The sequence below is a fragment of the Etheostoma cragini genome, chromosome 8 (genome assembly GCF_013103735.1).
Source record: "Etheostoma cragini isolate CJK2018 chromosome 8, CSU_Ecrag_1.0, whole genome shotgun sequence".
NCBI classification, from domain to species: domain Eukaryota; kingdom Metazoa; phylum Chordata; class Actinopteri; order Perciformes; family Percidae; genus Etheostoma; species Etheostoma cragini.
This window is the reverse complement of record NC_048414.1, coordinates 10,501,590-10,521,922: the sequence shown is the minus strand read 5'-3', so window position 1 is coordinate 10,521,922 and position 20,333 is coordinate 10,501,590. Positions and strand designations below refer to the sequence as shown.

Below are 20,333 nucleotides of genomic sequence, written 5' to 3'. Positions count from 1 at the left end.
TTACATCACATTAATGCAAAACAATAATCAATGTGTCACTTTTTTTTTTTTTTTTTCCTATGTGCGGGTTTATTGGGCTTGTGAGGGAAGAAATAACCAACCTAAATTTACTGTGGAAGCAGCCGTGACGGTGACCTCCGCTTGGGGTTATCCTGCCGTAAGAAGCTCAGCGTTCACCCTGCTCTGCACTGTCCTCCAGACAGACGGAGGAGAAGCTGCAGTTTAAACTATATTAGTCTTGGTCCCTCCTCTGTCTGTGCGACTCTGACGTAGCAACCAGCGTGTCCTGCCGGTGATGTGAATAAGGGCGGTGCTGCCTGCTTACTGTATATTTCAGAGAGTCTCATAGCGTTTGCCCCCTCTCTGCTCTGAGTTTCGTCGAGTGTCAACCTCCAAAGTTAATCGGGACAGGGAAACATGGCTGGATATTTGAAAGTCCTCAACTCTCTTTCGAGGTCCGCCGCTGCTTTTTCCAGAAACCCCGCGGTGGTTGCGCCGGCTGCAAACTGCCAGGCTTTACAACAAAGAAACTGTGAGTGGAGAGGATTAACTGAGGGTCACCCTCAGCATCATTATGCTAACGGCTAACTTTATCTTTGTATTAGGATGCTGTCTTTTAATGTAGCTCATGTTTGCAAATGTAATGTCGACATAAACAGTCAACCTTTAGAAGTCGGTGGCGGACGAGCTACGCAGCTAACATTACGTTAGCTAGCTAACGTTACCGTGTGCTTTGAACCAACTAGGATGCTGTTAATAGTGATACGCGTTTTCTCAGTTTAGAGGAAACGATGCGCTTAACGCTTCCCATTGCCTATCGCCCCTATTGCCCACGCCGATCATCCTCGTAAGAAGGAATTCAAGGAGAAGGTGCGAAACTTGGCATCAGATGTATGAAGTGGATCTTCCGTCTTTAGCTGCCTGTGTGGGCCGACATTTTATTGCTCGTTGCTAATGGGGGGCTAAAATACAGTCATAGCGGTAAATCAGTTCTCCAACTCTTAACCGAGTAGCTCCTCTTCAGCCATCGTGTCATTAATGCGACGCTGACTTATAAAACTTTTGCCAAGGTCAGCAATGCATACGAGACTCCGCTAAAGAGAGCAATGGCTGCCACTGCTCCGGCTGTCCTACATAATGTTTCTATCTGGATTACATTTACAGTAAAGCTCAGAGCTGCATATTTCACCACATCTGACTCTTGCATTATTACTGTAAAACCCGTTTTTTTTTCTTTCATGTTGTCTCTAAACGTTGATCAATTTAATATTTGTATTCATCAGTAGGCTACCAGGAGAGCAACCACAATCTTTTGTGTTCTGTGACTTGGAGCAGGGATCCAAATGTCACAGTCATACTGCAGGTTGTAACTATATAATAAACTTTTGTGTTGTAGACAGATGTCTCCTTGCAACCCAAACAAAGGGGTCAGGTGAAGGGCACTTTGGCTCTGAAGGTTGATTGAATCAAGATGTCATTTGAGCTTAGTAGTATACCTAGCTGTCTGGGGTGATTGATAGTAGCCCAGTTTACACCACCAGGTATGTCTTAGGTTGATAAAACAAACAGTGTAGTCCCACAGATACCTGCAATATGTGTAAAAACTGTTAAGATACTGTCAGGCATTGCCACTGTATTTTGTTTCATGTTTAATGGAAAAATGATCTGGGATACAAATCAGTGTGCCAAAAGAATGATTGAGAGTGACACTACTGTCACAAGTTGCATGGTATTTGCTGACAGCTGTTTACTGCGATTGCCTGCCCTTAACATTTCACAGTGCTCATAAAATTGGCCAACATACTGTTAATTCTTGGCTGTGGATTTTACAAAGAGAAGGTGTAATGATCCTGTTAGTCTCCAACTTTAGTTTGTAAACTTTGGAACATTGCATTTGCTGCCGCTTCCTTTTTTTTTTGTCAGTACAGTTTAATAGTTTATTAACTGACCTTCTCCCAAATATCTTGCCCGCAACTTGGTTTTAGTCATCTTGTTTACATGGTGAAAACCTTTTCTTGGCGTGGGATTAAAAGTTAAGGGGTTTACGGCTCTCCTCCCTCTGTTGAAAGTTAACCCGAGAGGCCATATAGAAACAGATTGTTGCAGTCATCTTGTCAAGACACACAGGCTGCTTGCCACTATACAGTATATAGCACTAGTAATGTTAAGCACATAGTAAAGATCTCATTATTCAACCTCACAGTTCCGTTTCCACATTAGTTTTAAATACCGTGTGCTAGGGTATTTAAAACTACTAAATACTGAAAGCTGGCACTGAATGCTAGGTCAGATTTTTGTTTATTCCTTATCAGATATTTCCTAGTTTTGCATTGTTTTTCTACATTGCATTTAGGCAAATTCTTTTACAGCTGTTAGAGTTTGAAACAGACAGCTCTTATCAACATGCTATGCTATGGATCACGGTATGATATCCTGTGCAATTCTTTCATTTTATATTGGGTTGGATTTATATTTCTGCAAAGGACTTGTCTCTCTAAAGATACCACCAGAGTTAAATACCTTGCAGGCTTATTCCCACTGCATGTGCGAATGATGTGGCAAGTATGACCGCCTGACTTCTATTCAGCTCGCCCTTCAGCGTCCAGTTTGTGGTGCATTCACAAGTTACATAACCAACTCGGCTCCCTCTGGCGCTCCCCTCCCCCTGCACTGTGATAGTAAAGCCATGTTTGAGCAGATTTAGGTTAGGACGAGTCAGAAAGGGTGCCAGTAACAGTAGCTGTGAATGACTTACCCGTGATGCAGTGCAGCAGAGCCTGCACTGTTTGAATGGCAGGTATAGAATAATAGTGTATTATTAAATTACCAAAAGCCAGTCCACCTTCTGCGCTTATAAGGTGCTTAAGTTTTCCTGATCATAACACATAACTGTTAATATTTCTACTGACAATTTATTTCTTTAACAGCATATACAGTAGGAGTGATAGCTGTTTGAAAAAGCTGATTGCTAGTCTAGTATTTTCTGTGTTCAATACATGTCAACTTGTCAGTTAATCAATACACCGCTTCAGCTCTAATAATAGAATCTCTAAACATAGAAGTACTTGTCAACATGAACTAAGGGGTGAATATAACTCACCAGCACCAGTAACACTGAGCTAATACTTTTGCTTTTGTTATTTCTTTCTGTTTGCTTCATGCTTATTAGTAACTTATTTGTAACATAGAGGTAACAACTGTCTTTGCTATGAGGTTATTTTCAGGGCTTCATCTGAAGTCGGCAGGGCTCATGTATCCTGTTTGGAGCATGGAAACAGAGCAGAGGCTGTTATGACAGGTGTTACTGTGGCTTCATAAACCCAACTAGGTCAAATGTAATACATTTATTCAATATAAGGAGATGTTGGTTGTGTAACGTTTTCACCAGGCTCCTTATGCTTACTTGCATTATCTGGGAAGGCTTTGGCTAACAGTGGGGAAGCATTAACTTGGCTGGGAAATCTGGGAGTTACTTGATCCTCTGCACCTCCCCCTGTACTTTTCTATTCACTCAAAATGTCCTGCCGGCAGGACTTGCCCTGAGCAGAATGAGCACAGACATGATTAGAGATACTACTCTACGTCAATGCAACTGCAAGTTAAGAGACCACTCTGTTCAAAGCCGTTGTTGGCATGAAAATAAACTCACTCTTTAAGTTATTAAAGTTCAGCGTTTAAAAAACTAACGTTAAAAAGTGATTTTGTTGTTAAACATGAAATGATAAACAAGTTTTGTGACAATAACATTCATGATCCCATTAAGTTTTTTTCTACTTAAATATTGTCACAGTTTGTAGAGTATAACTGTGGGCTGCATATTAAAAGTTCACACTTCTTAGCAATAACTGTTGACCTTGAATTTGTATTGTATTTGTATTTTGGATGGTTGCAACCACAGTTTTGATAATCGTTTAAAACGTAAAAATTGCAGACAATGCTGTTTGCAGAATCTCAGATATGGAGATTAGCTACTTTTCTCTGTCTTGTATCTCATTTAACTGAACATCTTTGGGTTTTGGACAAATCAACATTTAAATGGTGTGACTGTGATGAATTTTTTTTTATTTTGACACTTCATAAACTAAATGATTCATCAGTAAACCAAGAAAAATAGATGATTAATTGAGAATAAAAAGAGTCCTTAGTTGCAGGAAGTGCTATTCCTGAGGCCTATATATTATCTGGCCAATGCAAAGGAAACAGGACGCATAAAACACTCGTGCCTCTCTGCAGAATGCCTCATAACAGGATATCTCTCTTTTATATTAATCAATGTAGTTTCCTGTGTGTATGATTGTTACACAGCAGTTTTTGGCCCCTAAATAGGCTAATTAAGCATGTTGTGAATGAAATGCTTGAACCGGTCTATATGTGATTGACAGATGCCGACAAACGCATCAAAGTGGCCCAGCCAGTGGTGGAGATGGATGGAGACGAGATGACAAGGATCATCTGGGAGTTCATCAAAGAGAAGGTGATAAAGCGGCGTTGAGGTTAGGCGGGGTAAACACACAAACACTGGTGTGAGTCTCAGGGGATGACGTGCCCGCGCTTTCTGACTCGCCTGTTTTTATATTGCAGACTGAGACACGTGGATGTGTGTGTGTGTGTGTGTGTGTGTGGGGGGGGTGTGGAAGAGTATGTATGCATGATGTGGTGGAGGGGCTTCGGTGATGTTTCATTCAGTCACTGGCTTATTGCCTCCGGAGAGAGCAGATGGTGCGCAGGCTCAGGAAGAAAACGTGGAGAAGCATCAGATGAAATCCCTGAATGTTTTCTGAGTTGTATTGTTTAAACCATGAATGTGTAATTTATAAACCACATCCAAATCATGCATATAATATGCAAATCACACACATACTTTTTTTGACAATCCATTGTACATACATTGTTGACATTTTGGATATTTATACATTTAGAGCCACTTCTTCAGTAATAGCTATCTCATTTAAATTTCTCAGAAAACTGAACTGAAAAAAAGTTTTCTAGACAGCAAATAAGTGTTGATGCTGAATTACATTGTGGATGCTAATTTGTGTTTTTGTTGCATCATTTAGCTCATCCTGAACAATGTTGATGTTGAGCTGAAGTATTATGACCTGGGTCTGCCATATCGTGACCAGACTGATGACCAAGTCACCATTGACTCTGCCCTGGCCACTCTGAAATATAATGTGGCAGTTAAATGTGCCACCATCACACCGGATGAAGCCAGAGTGGAAGGTCTGTAACAAGTTTTTGATTGCCTGTTATACACCAGAGCACTTTATTGTAGACTTGTGTCTATTGCCCCGTAGCGTGAATTTGCAAATTTCAAGTTTGTTTTTATTGTTATATTCACTCCAAGTCAAAAGATTGCAGCAATATTGGAGGACAACACAGATTATATTTGTGCTATCATCTTTTACATCCTTACTAGTTGAGTCCCATTAGGATTTTAGAGTTTTTCTTTTGAAGTCCTTAAGACCAAAAGACTGAGGTGAAAGACTCTCAGCAGTTATCACGAAGGAAAATGCTTACAGCAGAGAAAATGCAAGACATTTGTACACAATTACAAAGGTCTTTAGAAAGTGGGACGACCTATTTTTGATTGGAAAAAGGCTTAGCAGACCTTGATTGAAAGAAATATCAAATGTCCAGTCAAAAAGATCTGTTGGCTCTTACACAGAGCTGACACTCCATTCATTTAAATTATTTTATAGATATGAAAAGTTTTTTTTTTAACATTAAGACTTCACAATTCAAAGAATAATATTTTACTTTCTAAATCTATAAAATTTACGTAGGTGCTAACAAGTCTATAACGCTAAGATTATCTGCAAATATATTTATTACATGTCTTATATCTTTCTAAAGCATTTCTCTTGTTATTTGTCATAACTACAACTATAGAAGTATAAAAGTCCTGCTACATCAAATTATTCCAAGGGACATTCATGAGGGGGTCCCTGATCAAAACCGCTGATCAAAAGCATTTACTGGCAGTGAACATGACTATTAGATATAACTGATACATCAACTAGGCTAAATATGTTGGCCGATAAACTACAGAAATGCCAAAGATATGTTTTATTGTCTCCAATACCTTTCTTGGTCGCAGATGTTACAAAAACGAATGTTATAGAATTTTAAACTCTTAAATAGAAGTTTCAGTGTCAGCCTCAAAAGTCTGTTGCATGCTGTTCCTATGGTAATTTCTGTGTTTTCTGTGTTTTTTTTAATTTTAGAGTTTAGCCTGAAGAAGATGTGGAAGAGCCCCAACGGTACCATCAGGAACATTCTGGGCGGTACCGTCTTCCGTGAGCCAATCATCTGCAACAACATTCCCAGGCTTGTTACAGGCTGGACACAGCCCATAACCATTGGCAGACACGCCTTCGGTGATCAGGCGAGTCTCCTCTAAATGCTGAAGAGAATGTAGCAATTCAGTTTACAGTCACAACACACCAGGCAATTACATAGTAGTTAATAAAATAATAAAAGTGAATACAATCTACTGTTTCTTCTACAGTACAGAGCAACAGACTTTGTGGTGGACCAGCCTGGCAAATTCAAGATGATCTTCTCACCTGCTGATGGTAGTGCAGGCAAGGAGTGGGAGGTCTATGACTTTCCTGCTGGTGGCTGTGGAATGGGCATGTACAACACAGATGAGGTGAGTTTGTGCCTCTGTTTAGAGGGAAAATGCGGCCTCCTTGTCAACAAATCCCATAAAAAAACAAGCAGCAACAATATGTTAGTCCCTCTCTCAATACGTTTTGACTGTCCCACTGCGTTGCTGGCACTCAGCCCCAAGCCCATTTGTTCCTGCAGCAGAAATGAAAAGGCTAAATTATTTCCTTAAACAGCTGAGCACTGTAGTTTTTAGCAAATATTACACAAACAGCAGTGAATGGTGTATTCGTTGGGGGCTATTTTACCACTGCAGATTTGGTGTGCTAGTGAAAATGTATGGCTGCAGGATGTTGTATGTTGTCAACTCAAAATAAACTACAGTTCCCATGTTCATCATAATTATCCCTATGATGGTCACCCATTGTAACTGTGCACCTCACTGATGTGTTGGTAATATATTTCGGACAACAATGGAGCTCTATGGCACAGAGGAACAAGATATAACGCAAAACACAAAAAGTTAGTAAGTGAAAAATGGGATTTGTAGACGGTAAGAAATTGCTTTAGGTTTTCTAGGGTTGGTATCACCAGAGGCCTGACGATACAATATCCTCACAATACTTATGTCACGATACGATATTATTGCGATTTTAAACATATTGCAATATTCTGGAAGATACTGCAATTCATTACCTTTTTCCAACTTTAAATTTTTCCCACTTTCAAAGTCTGTCCCCAAAAGGAAACTTTGTCAACATCTGTTTTATCTTAAAAGATGAATTTCTCTGTTTATTCATCTCACTTCAATTGCATTGCTGCAAAATGGGATTGTCAGCGGGCAAACGGACCAACACATATAGTAAAAGGTTGGTACTTGGCGTCTGTGTATCGATACAGTATTGCTGTATTATGTAGCTTTCATGCTACATAAATAAGCCAGACAGAGTTGTCCCTCATCTGGCGATAGAAACCCTGCTGTCCCCCCCGTCCTGTTGGCTCAGAGCTCCACAGACTAAGTCCACAGGTACAAATTATTTTTGCGCCAAATGTATCGCAAGAAGTGTTGAAAAGGTCGGGGGCGCAGACAGATTTTTTTCTACAAGCTCTCCAATCATATTATACAAGTGCTCATATGGCATCTACGCGCTCTCATATTTTGCACCATATTTACCTTCATATGTGTGTTTGCTCACAGAATGGTGTAGGTGAAAGCTTCAGAAACTACGCGGGGCCCTGTCTTTGTATTTGTTGCTTTAAGATAACAAATTTCTACAAAGAGGAATGCAAAATAATATGAACTTGCTTAATTTTTGCCTGTGGTTCCAGTTTGTACCACAGTCTTTACCCATTTAGGCATATTATAGTACTTTTACTAAACCCTAACCTATACCTAAACTTTGAATTTTATAACTTTTTCATACTTAAAGAAAACTGCTGTTACATTGTGTCTAAGGTCTTCAGTAGAATTGACACAGTCAGATCAGTTGTTGCAGTGCTTTGCTACTATTTTGTTTGACTTTATCAGCTGGGCTCTGTTTGATTTAACGACATCAGATGTTGTAGTAGATGACTTTCAACTTGTCAAGGGGAAGGTTGTTAACCCCTGTACTACTGATAATGCTGCCATGAGTTGTTTGTGTTTTTTCCCAGTCAATCACAGGCTTTGCCCACAGCTGCTTCCAATATGCCATTGGCAAGAAGTGGCCCCTGTACATGAGCACAAAGAACACCATTCTTAAAGCCTATGACGGCAGATTTAAAGACATCTTCCAGGATATCTTTGAAAAGTGAGTATCTTCTGTCTTTGCGTTTTTTATGCACAAATAGACACATGAAAGAGTTTTTGCTAAACTACTTGTTGGCTCTCTTTCATTGCTAAAGTAGATCACAGTAAAATAATAAACTAAAATAATTTGATTTATTCTTGTTCACAAAAGTATTACAATAATTAGGGTTTCATATAATAATATAGAAAAAGGAAACTTCTTTCGAGGAAAAAAGGCAAGAAGTAGCTTTTGTTGAACATGTGGTTTGTGTTTCCTACAGGCACTATAAGCCCGAGTTTGACAAACTGAAGATCTGGTATGAGCACAGGCTTATTGATGATATGGTCGCCCAAGTGCTGAAGTCTTCTGGAGCCTTTGTGTGGGCTTGCAAAAACTATGATGGAGATGTCCAGTCCGACATCCTCGCACAGGGTGAGCTATTTGGAGAGCAACACCACTGCTTCTTGGGAAACTGTGTTGGAAAATAGTGTTGAAATACTTTTTTGAGCAGATGGGGCTTGCATTTAAAGAATTTCCTTTGCATTTTGTGTTTCCTGTTGTAGGCTTTGGCTCTCTGGGATTGATGACATCCGTACTCGTATGCCCTGACGGAAAGACTATTGAGGCTGAGGCGGCTCACGGCACTGTGACCAGGCACTATCGCGAGCACCAGAAGGTTACTTTCCCTCTTTTTCAATCAAATGGCTCTTCATTGGAAATTATTGGGCATTGAAACCTAAAATGTACAAAGCCAAATTATGGCCTCAAACAGTGTAATCTGTGGGGTCATACTGCCATCATGTGGTGAAACTTGAGATTGAGAAATATGCTTATAGATGCCCAAAACCAGTTAATATATGATTATCTACATTTGTTAAAATTGACAACAACATTCTTGTTCTGTGTAATAGTTACAAACGCTAATATAACCCTCATCTTCAGGGAAGGCCGACCAGCACAAACCCCATTGCCAGTATTTTTGCCTGGACGAGAGGCCTGGAGCATCGTGGCAAACTTGACGGGAACCCCGATCTTATTAAGTAAGAGATGTTGTTGTTTTGTAGGAAACACACACAACCACATATGATGAACATGTTTTCATTTTTCTAAATGTCTTTGTCTTTTGTTCAGGTTCTCCCAGACTCTGGAGAGGGTGTGTGTTGAGACTGTTGAGAGCGGTACGATGACCAAGGACCTCGCCGGCTGCATCCATGGCCTGTCCAAGTAAGTTAATTTAGCGTGTCAATACGTATGTCACAGAATGGTCAGAGCAGCACCAACAACTACTACTATCATAGTTGTTGCTACCTTTCTTGGTTTATATCATTTTAATTTGAATACCTTTTGGGTTTTGGACTGTTAAGGTTGCACTCTCCAAAAGTCCAACATTTCTGTACGCTTTTTTTTTTTTAAATCTTTCATTCTAAACATTTGTCAGGCATAAAAACTCGCAAACTGAGTCTAATTTGTAATTAACATTGATTAATTAATGAATCTGTTGAAAAACTTTTCACAAAACAGTACAAAATGGAGTCTTCTAACAGTGAAGATGATTTTGTTGTCCTCTCTCTTCTTAAAAAGAGAAAAAGAAATAGGAATAAATTGGGTCCATCCAATCGTGAGATTGCTCAGAGAGCAAGGAGAGTTCCATCTCCTTATCAAGGAGCTGCGGGATTATCCCGATCGATTCAAAGTTTACTTCAGGACGTCAGTGGCTCAGTTTGATGCTTTGCTAGCGATACTAGAACCACATATTAAAAAGAAGACCACCAAAGACAAAGTGAATAAACTTGTCAGGCGCCGTTCTTGATTTAGACATTTGCTTGTACAGTGGCGCTGTACTGTCAAAACACCTCAAAATGCTTGCTACGGATGCGGAAAAGCACAGAAAAGTTAACCTGATCCAAATGTTTTGAGATGATTAAATTATAATAGCCATTTTTCACATTGTTCTCATATTTTATACACCAAACAAATTTGAGAAAATAGTATGTATCCATTTAGCCCACGGAGCATCTTTATATGTTCAGACATGAAGCCTATAATGGCTTCTAAAAATTAAAAGTTTGGTGCCTTCAAAGGCAAATTTTAAATGCAATAATTCTCTTGGATTAAACCTCCACCATCAGTCTGAAACACTGATATGATTCTGACCTGCCAGCATGTGATACGGGTTGGGAACTCAAAACCTCTTCCCAAACATGCCCTCAACTTGTTTAGAGTTTAAATCCAGCAGAAAAGATTCTTAGTATTAGAGATATTAAAGCTAGATTGTGGAACTTTTGGCAGTGAGAGTAATTACACGAACAACAGTCAAATCTTTAATAATGCTGCGTCTCCGTGGTCTCGCCCCACTTCCTGTTTTTCATGGTATGGGGTAATACAGGTAGACTGACATACTGTGTTACCAATTAGAGCCAGTATGAGCAACTACTCTGTGAAGAACTGCGAGTGAGTGAGCAATGTTGGTTGACGGCATTTTGTGTACTGCCCATATAATGACGTTTTTGTGGAGATATAGTATAAACTACTCCGTCTCAGCACAAAAGGGCTGTATCGGCATCCATCCAGGGACACCACAACTCTGATATACTGAGAAATACAGAGAGCTTCCCCTGGCACTGATAGACCTAATCATTGTGTAAACTCGTTTGGCAAGGCCTTGAATTTATACCGTATGTAGAAGTACTGCACTCATGCTTTAATTAGGGATGCATTTTTGCTCATTTCTAATGAACAAATGCACTTGAATGATGAAGAACAAACTGCACACATGTTGCACGATTGTCCATCAAAATCCAGGTACGGATAAAAGATTTTCTAATCATTGACTTAACCCCTTACTGGAGGGTAGCGGAGCCCTGGTGGAAGAATGTGCCGTCGTTCACCATCTCATTTCTGCACATGATTGGTAGATGACAGACTATATTAGCTGTTAGCACCAGCTCACCTACTAACTTGAGCACATATTGGCTTTCCCTTTATCCATGAAGCATTGCAGCTCCCACATCTGCCAATGATTGTTAATTTTTTATCTCAGCAAACATGCATACACATCAATTTAAAAATAACACTGCTGTTGTGTCATACTGCCATGTAGCACCAAGTCATACAGTGATGGAAGCTGCTCATATCACACAGCTTGCTCATTCTAAATAATAATGACAGTAGTCATTAGACTGAGTAAACACCGCCCGATCTGCCGGCAATTTGATTTCGCCCCGCAGTTCAATCTGGAAACTTGCACGTTTAATTCTCCTTCTTCAGTTCACAATTTTGCAGGAACCAATCGCAAACTGGCTTCTCTACCTGTCACAATGACGATAGAGAAGTAACCAGGCAGCTTCTTGTTTACATTCAACATGGCGGCCACTTAACGCCACTGAAGCGCAGCAACCCGTTGATGCCGCTGTCACTTCTACGTCACCCGGAGTGTTGGTCTGATTGGTTGAAGGACTATCCAATTGCGTACAGGATCATTGTAATTATGCCCGTTGATCAAGCCCCTTGTGCAGAGAAAATACAGAGCAGACTCCCCAGAGCAACACCCAATCTCAAATCTATCCAACTTGGCTTGGTCTGGTGATAGCCAGACTAGCTAATTATAATTATAATGCTGTTGTTATTAACCCACAACCACAATAATACGAATAAAATAAGAAAGGTTACTGATTGTATTGCTACAGTATTGTCTTTTTTTCATAAAGTAGTGTACTGAACTTTCTGATCTGCTCGGTGTTGTCTTACCTTCTCAGTGTCAAGCTGAACGAGCACTACGTCAATACCACCGACTTCCTCGACGCCATCAAGACAAATCTGGATAAAGCCCTCGGCAAGTAACGGACTTGGAAGTATATAGTTAGTCTGGAGATGGCAATATCACTCATCTGTTTTTGTACCTCATTTTTAATTTAAAAGGTCAATAAATCAACTTGTATTTTGTCCAAAGGAAACAATACTGTATAAGATTATGTAGTATTCTTTTAGATTATTAAAATAGTTGAGAACTGTGCTTCCACCTGCTGCCTCCCTAACTATTTGTTCCACTTTTTGCAAGGTTTTATTTTTGTAATGTGAAGTACTGTATTCAATACTGTGTAATGCCTTGGGCAGGACTGAATCCCATGTCAAACATATTGGACAATAAATCCTGTGTTTGACCTACTATTGGTATTTTCTGTTTGAAAGCAAACAAAGGTCAAGCATTTCAAAGGTAAATAAATTTATCATTTTACAGTATGTTTGTTTGGTACACAACATTTTACATACATGTCTATCCACATTATCTCCACACTGTCTAATACAGAAAGCCATTTAAGATGAACGTCTTCCCCTTTTGAATCACCACTAAAACAGTGATGGAATGAACACAGAAGCTGAAAAACTCACAAAATTGAGCATTCTTACAGTATTTTAAATGTGCTATACCAACATCGCAAATGGATACCTTGTTTTGCAGGTTAGAAGTTTGAAAAGCTAACAACTGGGAAACTGAATATATTGAGCATTTCCCAAATCATTTTCCACAAGGTCCGGGGTCCTGTCACATGTTGGGAGGCTGTCGTTCATCACTTGAGACCAGAGTACAGCATGATGGATGGCATGCTCTTGCAGACACACTGGGGCACTTAATATTTGTGTCTCGAGTTTTTTTTGGGACACTTCTTGTTGAGATTCATCCATAAAAAACAGAACTGCAATATGAATGCAGGGTCTGCATTGCTTTTGGAAAAATTCTGCAGTCTTGTCTCGTGAAGGCCTGGATGAGGGAAATGGTGAGGATTGTTGAAAGAGCAGCTGTACCACAGCCTGTTCTCTGTGGTAATCTTTTGAGGAGATCTACAGATGGGTGGGAGGGAAACCTGAATGTAATTTCATGAGGTCTGCGATTGGACCCCAAGAAATCCAATGTCCCAGCTCAACAGCAAGGAAAAGAGACTTACAGTCTGCGTAGCTGCAAGATTTGATCCAATTCTTTGGTAAAGGGGTCCTACCATTAAAAAAAGGTATTTTGATTAGCGTCTTAAAACATTCCACAGAAACAATTACATTCATAGACTACAGGGTAATGCTTGTTAATGCAGAAACCTAACAAGTAGACACAGTGGTCCTCAGTGCAACGCACTAATTACAGTACCAGCCGACATACAAGAGGACTGATGCATTCTGTACAGTATTATACAATAAAACCGATTGCAAATCCAATGGAATTTAACTCATTCTGCAGACTTTAAATTTAAGTTATCACAGTATAAATCAAAGGGCAACATTAACCTCTGCAACTTGATAAGCTTTGGCAAGTGAAATAAACTGTTCCTATCACATTAGTTTACCCCAGCAGACTGAGAGAGACCGGGATTGTCTAAATGAGCAAGTGCCGTATAACATCACCATATGGTTCAAAATGTTCTTTTTAAAATCCGGCTCAGATAATCCTGTTTTTAAGCAACTGACAATATCTATGTATTTATAAAGATATTTTTACCTAAATGCTCCTGTTTTAGACGGTGCGTTTTTCTCAAATATAATATATTTATTCAGTAGATTTGCTGTGTTTTAGAGATGAAAAAATGTAATAAAGTTAGACGCATACATTTCCAAATTCTGTAGCTTTTCGAGTGATTCCAGTGCATATGAATGTGCAGTTTGCTGGGTTTCTTCGTACACTCGGAACAACCCAAGCACGATGCTTTTAAAAGCAAACACAAAAAACAATACATTTTCACAAGTTCAAACTTATTTTCAATTTTGGGTCATTTCAATAAGTCACGCAGTGCTGAAGCGCCCTGCGCCCTTCCCATAGGTGCTGTAATACTCCATTTGAGATAGTTTAGCAATGTCTGGTGTGTTGTTGTTGTTAGCTCGGTTTTCTCGCTCGCTGAATTCAAAGCTCTCCTCTTCGTAGTCCTCCTGGCCATCTGTGTCTTGGGGGGGTTCTGATGAAGGAAGCAAATACACACATATGATCCCACTCTGTCCTTAACAGCACACACATACAGAGCTCTTCCTAAAGACACACGGCCTCATTGAGGACAGCCAGTAGATTGTCCCTCCTCCCCTGCCTCAGTATCAGTCTCTACTGATAGAGACAGGCATGTCTAATCCAGGCACTGCTATATTTACTAAACACACAGGGAGGGAGTGACAGAGAAACATCAAAACACTTGGCCACACGATTCCAGAACACGCTGAGTCAAAGTGCATTAAGGCTAGACTGAGTGACAATAATGCGACATGAAGCCCACGGAGCAGTCGTAACCCATCGACAAATTCAAATGTCATCAAGGAGTTTCATCTACTTCAAAGCAGAGAGTGTGATTAAGGATAATCAATGGAGATATTCACCTTGTCCATCTATTGAGGTGTCCATAATGCCGTGTTTAACCTTCATGTGTCGGCTGAGGTTGCCCTTCAGGTTGAACTTGCTGGTGCAGTAAGGGCACTTGAAGGGCTTGCTGCCGGCGTGGAGGTGCATGTGGCCGAGCAGGTTGTACATTCTGTTGAAAGACTTCCCGCACACCTGAGAGGCAAGAGTCACTTAGTCAGTACCCCTTTCCCGCTCTGTCCCATTGGGACACAATTTGTTCTTGAAGTAAAACTACACTTGTTCCACTCACCTTGCATTTGAAAGGCTTGACCGGCAGGTGGACAATCATGTGCGTTTTAAGGGTCTGCTTCTGGACAAAGGTCTTGAAGCAGACGTGGCACTGGAAGGGCCTCACACTGGCATGAATCAACATGTGTCTCTTCAGGTTGGCAGACAGGGTGAACTCTCTGGCACAGACGTCACACTTGAATTCTTTCATACCCTGTAGAAACAAAAAAAGTGTTTGGGCATTTAAATTAATTTGGCTAGATATATTGTTTAGAGGAAGATAAATAAGGAGTCATGGGGAGAAGACACACTAGGCTTTTGATTCAACACAAGTACTGTAGCTTACATACATGTATGGGGGGGGGTGTTGTGAAATTTTGAAAAGACTAAGTGAATAAAGTCTAACAATGGAAGAAAAAAAACTTTTTTTATCTTAACAATTATTTAAATATTTAACAAAAGCAAATGTCACCACAAAAAAAAGTTGTCCCCCTAGAGAGTAAAATAGACTACATAATGAAATGGAGAGAAGACCAGGATGATTCATCCAACACAAAGGGAAGTAGCCCTGCAAACGACACACATCACAAAACACATGCAAGTGGGGGGTTGAGCCAAACTAAAAAACTCAAGGCCTTTGAAGGCTACGTTTACAAAGAAAACTGGTTTTGGAGGAAAGGCTATGGAACAAGTGTGCAACATACCCTCCCATTTCATACAGGATTCATACATAACTCTGAGTTAAGCCAAAATACTTTTTCTATTTTGAATAAAGGTTTAGTATGTGCTGTTGCATTAGGCCAGCACATTCTGGTAGACAAAGGCACAAATGCCTTAAGTGCGAGGGTGTGCGCTGCCAGTACCTTGTGAGTGAGAGCGTGTTGCCGGAGGTGGTGGATCTGGACAAACTCCATGCCGCATTCAGGGCAAACGTAGGGCCGCACGTTCTGGTGTTTCATCAGGTGGTTCTGCAGCTGGCTGCGATAAGCAAAGGACTTGTGGCACTCTGTGCACTGGTATGTGGTCGGGCCCTGGTGGCTGGCCAGGTGACGCTTCAGGTGTGCGTAGGTTGGGAACTCGAGACCACACTGGGTGCAGACATGGCACTGACCGTTCTCATGTTTGTTCTCGTGGGTCCTCAGCTCGCTGGGGTAGGCAAATCCGCGGCCACAGAAGCGGCAGCTGTAGGGCTTGACGTCCGAATGCTGCAGCATGTGCCGCTTCAGGTGGCTGGTCTGCGTGAAGGCCTTCTCACAAACGGTGCACTTGTGAGGTCTGGTTCCCTGGTGGGTGAGCAGGTGAGTCTGGAGGTGGCTTGGTTGCTTGAAGAGCTTTCCACAGTGTAGACATTCATGGGGCTTAATTCCATTATGGCCTAGAATATGAGTGACAAGGTTGTATTTGGATGTGTATGACTTCTCACACATGCGGCACTTCCAGCGTTTCAGACCCTCTCCCACATCTACGCAGTAAGACTCGTCAATCTGCACGTTAATGTCCAGCCGGTCGATCTGCATTCGCCTGGCAAGACCCTCAGGGTCTGACCACAGCATGGCCTGGCCGTTCTCCTCATACTCTCCTGGCAGGGCCATGTCAGCGGACTCGTAGGCCACTTCATTGGACTCATAATAGCGGCTCTCCAGAGGACTGCCAGTGTCACCACTTGTCTTGAGGTTTAGTGCCTCCTCCTCCGGTTCTTCCTCCACCACCAAGTCTTCTTCTTTCCTCTCTCGTTCTCTACCAGTGTTTTCTTCTTCTTCCGGTTCTGGCTGTCTATCTGTTTGTGACTTGGGTGTATGAGAACATGAGAGACAGTTTCCGCAGGCCTGTTCCTCTTTTGGAGAATCATGTTGGGTGACAGGATCCTCTGACTTGCCAGGAGTTCGCTTACTGTTCATGTGAATGCAGGAAGGAGGGGTATCAGACTCCAGTCTTTCACCTTTAACCTGAGCCTGTGGACTTGCTACTTTGTGTGGTTGACCCTCCTCACTCCTGGGCCTCTTGGTCCGCCCACGAGGCCCAGGCCGTCTTCTCTCACTGCAGTGGGGTTGGGGCTCCGGCTCCCCAGCAGGCTCAGCTAGGTAGTCCCCATTGGCCCCTATTAGCTGATCTGCATACTCATACTCCATTGCCTCAGGTGGAGGAGGGGGGCACTCTCTGGGCTCCCCCTTGTAAAAGCCATTAGGAGCAATAGTGGCCCCAAAGATTTCATTCTGGGAGATGAGGCCAAGAACGGCAGCCTGAGCCAGAGATAGCACAACCACAGGCTCCGTCTGTGTGCCCACATCCACGTGGCCCTCTGTCATCTTGGGGTAGGTCCGCAACAAGCGGGTACTCTCCTCCTCCTGGAAGAAGACACATAGAACATACACGTTTTGAAAAATGAACCTGAAGGAATAATATGTCTCTGTGTTTTTTATTACTCCTTTGTTACAACTCTTGCCTTATATAACCTTTCCCCATTGTTGCCTTACGATATTGGTAACTTTCCTATTAATACAAACAAAAGGGTTTGTGCTGCCAGAATATTGAAATTTTCATTTGATTCGGTTTTGTTTTTAAATCCAGACTGACACCAGAAGCAACTCCTGGGCTCCAAAAGAGTATGAAGACAATGTTTTTCAGGGTTACTCTGTGAGAGCCGCATTCATACTACACCGTTGTTTCTTTGCTCTGAATCCACAAAACATTTGATTGAGGAGATAAGGCAGATCTATGTTAGCACCCGGCTTCCTTCCTTGAAAGGCTTTAGAATAATAAAGAACACAACAAGGGATGCAGGTCCAGCCAGGAAGTAGACTTCCGTGGACTGTCCTTAGCTCTTCCTGTGGGGTCCCGGGGCAGCCTGGCTGACCAAAGTCAGCTCATCGCTGGTTCTATTTGTTACATTCACGAGGAGCAAAGTGTCTCAGCTCTACACACGCCGCGGCTGACTTCATAATGCCTGCCACACTGGGCTTCCTTATAACAAGATGATATGTGCCGGCAGGCAGTCTCATATCCATATCATACATTCAATTGAGCTTCTCGCTCATTCCATATTCCAGACCGATGCATAAGACACGCTAACATAATTGTATGGTTCGGAAGTGTTTCAGACCCACATGCACATGTTTACCCCGGCGCCTGTAAAAGCGGAACAGTAAAACTATGAGAACGAAATTGTGGTACAAACAAACTGTCTGTCCGTGGTAAAGGAGAAGCGAGTATTGTGGGCCACTGGTTTTAGGTTATTTCTCAGCATGGGTCTGAGCGGTAGGAAAATGTATAGAAAGAAGCTCTGACCCCTACTTTCTTTTCAGACTACACACTAGTCTTCATTTTGTGCCTGCAAAATCTGCTTTCTTTCCTGACACACTACTGAGAGAAAGAGTAGATGTAGAAAAAGGAAAAAAAAAGAGGAGATAGAGCAGGTATAAAGGTGTGTGTGTGAGTGTGTGTGTGTGTGTGTGTGTGTGTGTGTCTGTTTGTGTGTGTGTGTTGGGAGAGAGAAGTAGACCTGGATGCCCTGATAACCACGTCATTTATAATTACTGCTTTTAAAGTAGTCAGACAGAGACAGACTGTGTGTTTGTGAGAAAGAAAAGGAAAGAGACTGGGTGTGTATTTGAAAGCGTGTGTGTGTGAGAAAAGAGAGGGAGGTATGGAGAGAAGGAGAAAGAGCTGTGGGCGGGGGAGGAGTGGAGGGAGGGAGACAGAGAGAGAAATGAGATGGAGGGGCTGAAAGATAAAGAAAGAGGGGAGGAGAGGGAGGGGAGGGAAGTGGAAGGAGAGATTGAGTGAGCATGTGAGAGGAGGGAAGAGAGAAAGGAAAAGGAGAGGGAGGGGGTGTGTGAGGGGGGGCGGAAAGAGACAGAAAGACAGAGTGAGTGAGTGAGTGAGTGAGTGAGAGAGAAAGAGTGGAAGGAGGGAGGGAGGGAAGGAGGGGAGCTGGAGAGAGAAGAAAAAGCACAGCAAAATGAAAGGCTGACAAAATGAAAGAGAAAAAGACAAATGACAAGAAGAAAGAGAAGGTAGGGTAGTAATTGCGAGAGTCCGTACTTTCATATTTAAAGTTGCGTCTGAGAGACACCTAAGGACAAACAATTAGAGCAGCGGCAGCAAACGTGCGGCAGAGATAGAAACACAACTCTTATCTTCTTTTTTTTAAAGATGTTACCCACTGCGGTACTTATATGAATGTAAAAAGTAATCTTGCTTCCTCTCACACTCACAAACAGACAAGAGTGTAAATACCTCACTAACAAACTGCCAAACAAGTAACCACAAACCCCCTCTAACCCTTAGCAGAAACACATCTTTCTCCATCTTTTGGTTACAAACTCACCACATTGTTCCTGGAGTGATGTTTGAGGTGTTTCAGGGATCTCATCCTTCAGGAGAAATGAGTGGAGTAAAAAAATCCACCTCCTATTTATATCTGTAGGAGAGTGGGGCGGTCCCACGGCTCATCCTCCTCCTACTGTTGCTGTTATCAGAACTGACTGTGCCTGCCCCCCTCCACCCCACCACACACACACACACACACACACACACACACACACACACACACACACACACACACACACACACACACACACACACACACACACACACAGCATCACCCCATTTCTTTCTCTTCCTCCCACCCTCTCCTTCCCATCTCACTTCTCTTTCTCTTCTCTTTTCTCTTACACACAAACACACAAACACACACACACACGCACACACATCTTATCTCCCTTTCTCACTACATACAATTCAGCATGACCCTTCAACACACATTTCTCTTGGAGGCACACAGAGACACAAGCTCTATCTTTTCTTGATCACACTTTATACTTTGCATTTCCTTTTTTATGAGCGTGTGCTCAAACGCACAAACACTTATACAATCTAATCAGTAGTTTCTCTCTGTACGCGCACACAGATATATGTGAATTTACACACCCACAAACATGTTTATATATATGTATGTATGCAGGCACACATAGAGGCACGTACACACTTTCACAACACGTAAAAACATTCAGAGAGACTATGGGTGGAGGTGCGTCTGTCAGCTGCAAAACAGTCAGACAGATAATGTCTGAGAAATGCTAAAATTTTAACTTTCCAAAGACCGTGCAGTTTGCTGCCATTATTTCTAGATTCAAACTAATTAACTATTGAGGCAACCTGAAGTATACTGTCTGAGAAATTCAGAAGAAGAAGAAAATATGAGTGACAAAAGAAAAGAGAAGAGAAGGAGAAAGAAAGGAGAGAAAAGCAGTTAGGAGAGGGAGGGAGGGAGACAGACATGGGGGAGAAAGAATAAGGAAGAAAGAAGCAGAGGGAGGGGGAGTGAAGCTGACTGGAGGAAGAGGACAAGAAGGGGG

At 41.7% G+C, this 20,333-nt stretch overlaps 2 protein-coding genes across 3 annotated transcripts in view; one reads left to right on the top strand and one right to left on the bottom strand.

Moving 5' to 3' along the window:
• Positions 1–210: 210 nt before the first annotated feature.
• Positions 211–12,548, top strand: LOC117948568 (isocitrate dehydrogenase [NADP], mitochondrial). Its single transcript, XM_034878265.1, has 11 exons — positions 211–532; positions 4,383–4,474; positions 5,058–5,223; positions 6,228–6,388; positions 6,512–6,655; positions 8,266–8,402; positions 8,662–8,813; positions 8,945–9,057; positions 9,324–9,421; positions 9,513–9,605; positions 12,137–12,548. The coding sequence occupies exons 1-11, from the start codon at positions 418–420 to the stop codon at positions 12,219–12,221; spliced, it is 1,356 nt and encodes a 451-aa protein (XP_034734156.1). The 5' UTR covers positions 211–417; the 3' UTR covers positions 12,222–12,548.
• Positions 12,549–12,586: 38 nt separating this feature from the next.
• Positions 12,587–20,333, bottom strand: part of znf710a (zinc finger protein 710a) — a 28,709-nt gene continuing 20,962 nt past the window's right edge. Inside the window, exons 1-5 of one of the 2 annotated variants that reach the window (XM_034878249.1) lie at positions 19,304–19,380; positions 15,840–17,321; positions 14,999–15,190; positions 14,727–14,901; positions 12,587–14,317 (exon numbers count right to left, since the gene is read on the bottom strand). In XM_034878249.1, the coding sequence (XP_034734140.1) occupies positions 14,148–14,317; positions 14,727–14,901; positions 14,999–15,190; positions 15,840–17,321; positions 19,304–19,348 (2,064 nt within the window). In that variant the 5' untranslated portion in view covers positions 19,349–19,380 and the 3' untranslated portion in view covers positions 12,587–14,147. Of the gene's footprint in view, positions 14,318–14,726; positions 14,902–14,998; positions 15,191–15,839; positions 17,322–19,303; positions 19,381–20,333 lie in introns of those variants that run through there. The other variant, XM_034878250.1, reaches the window with a different exon arrangement.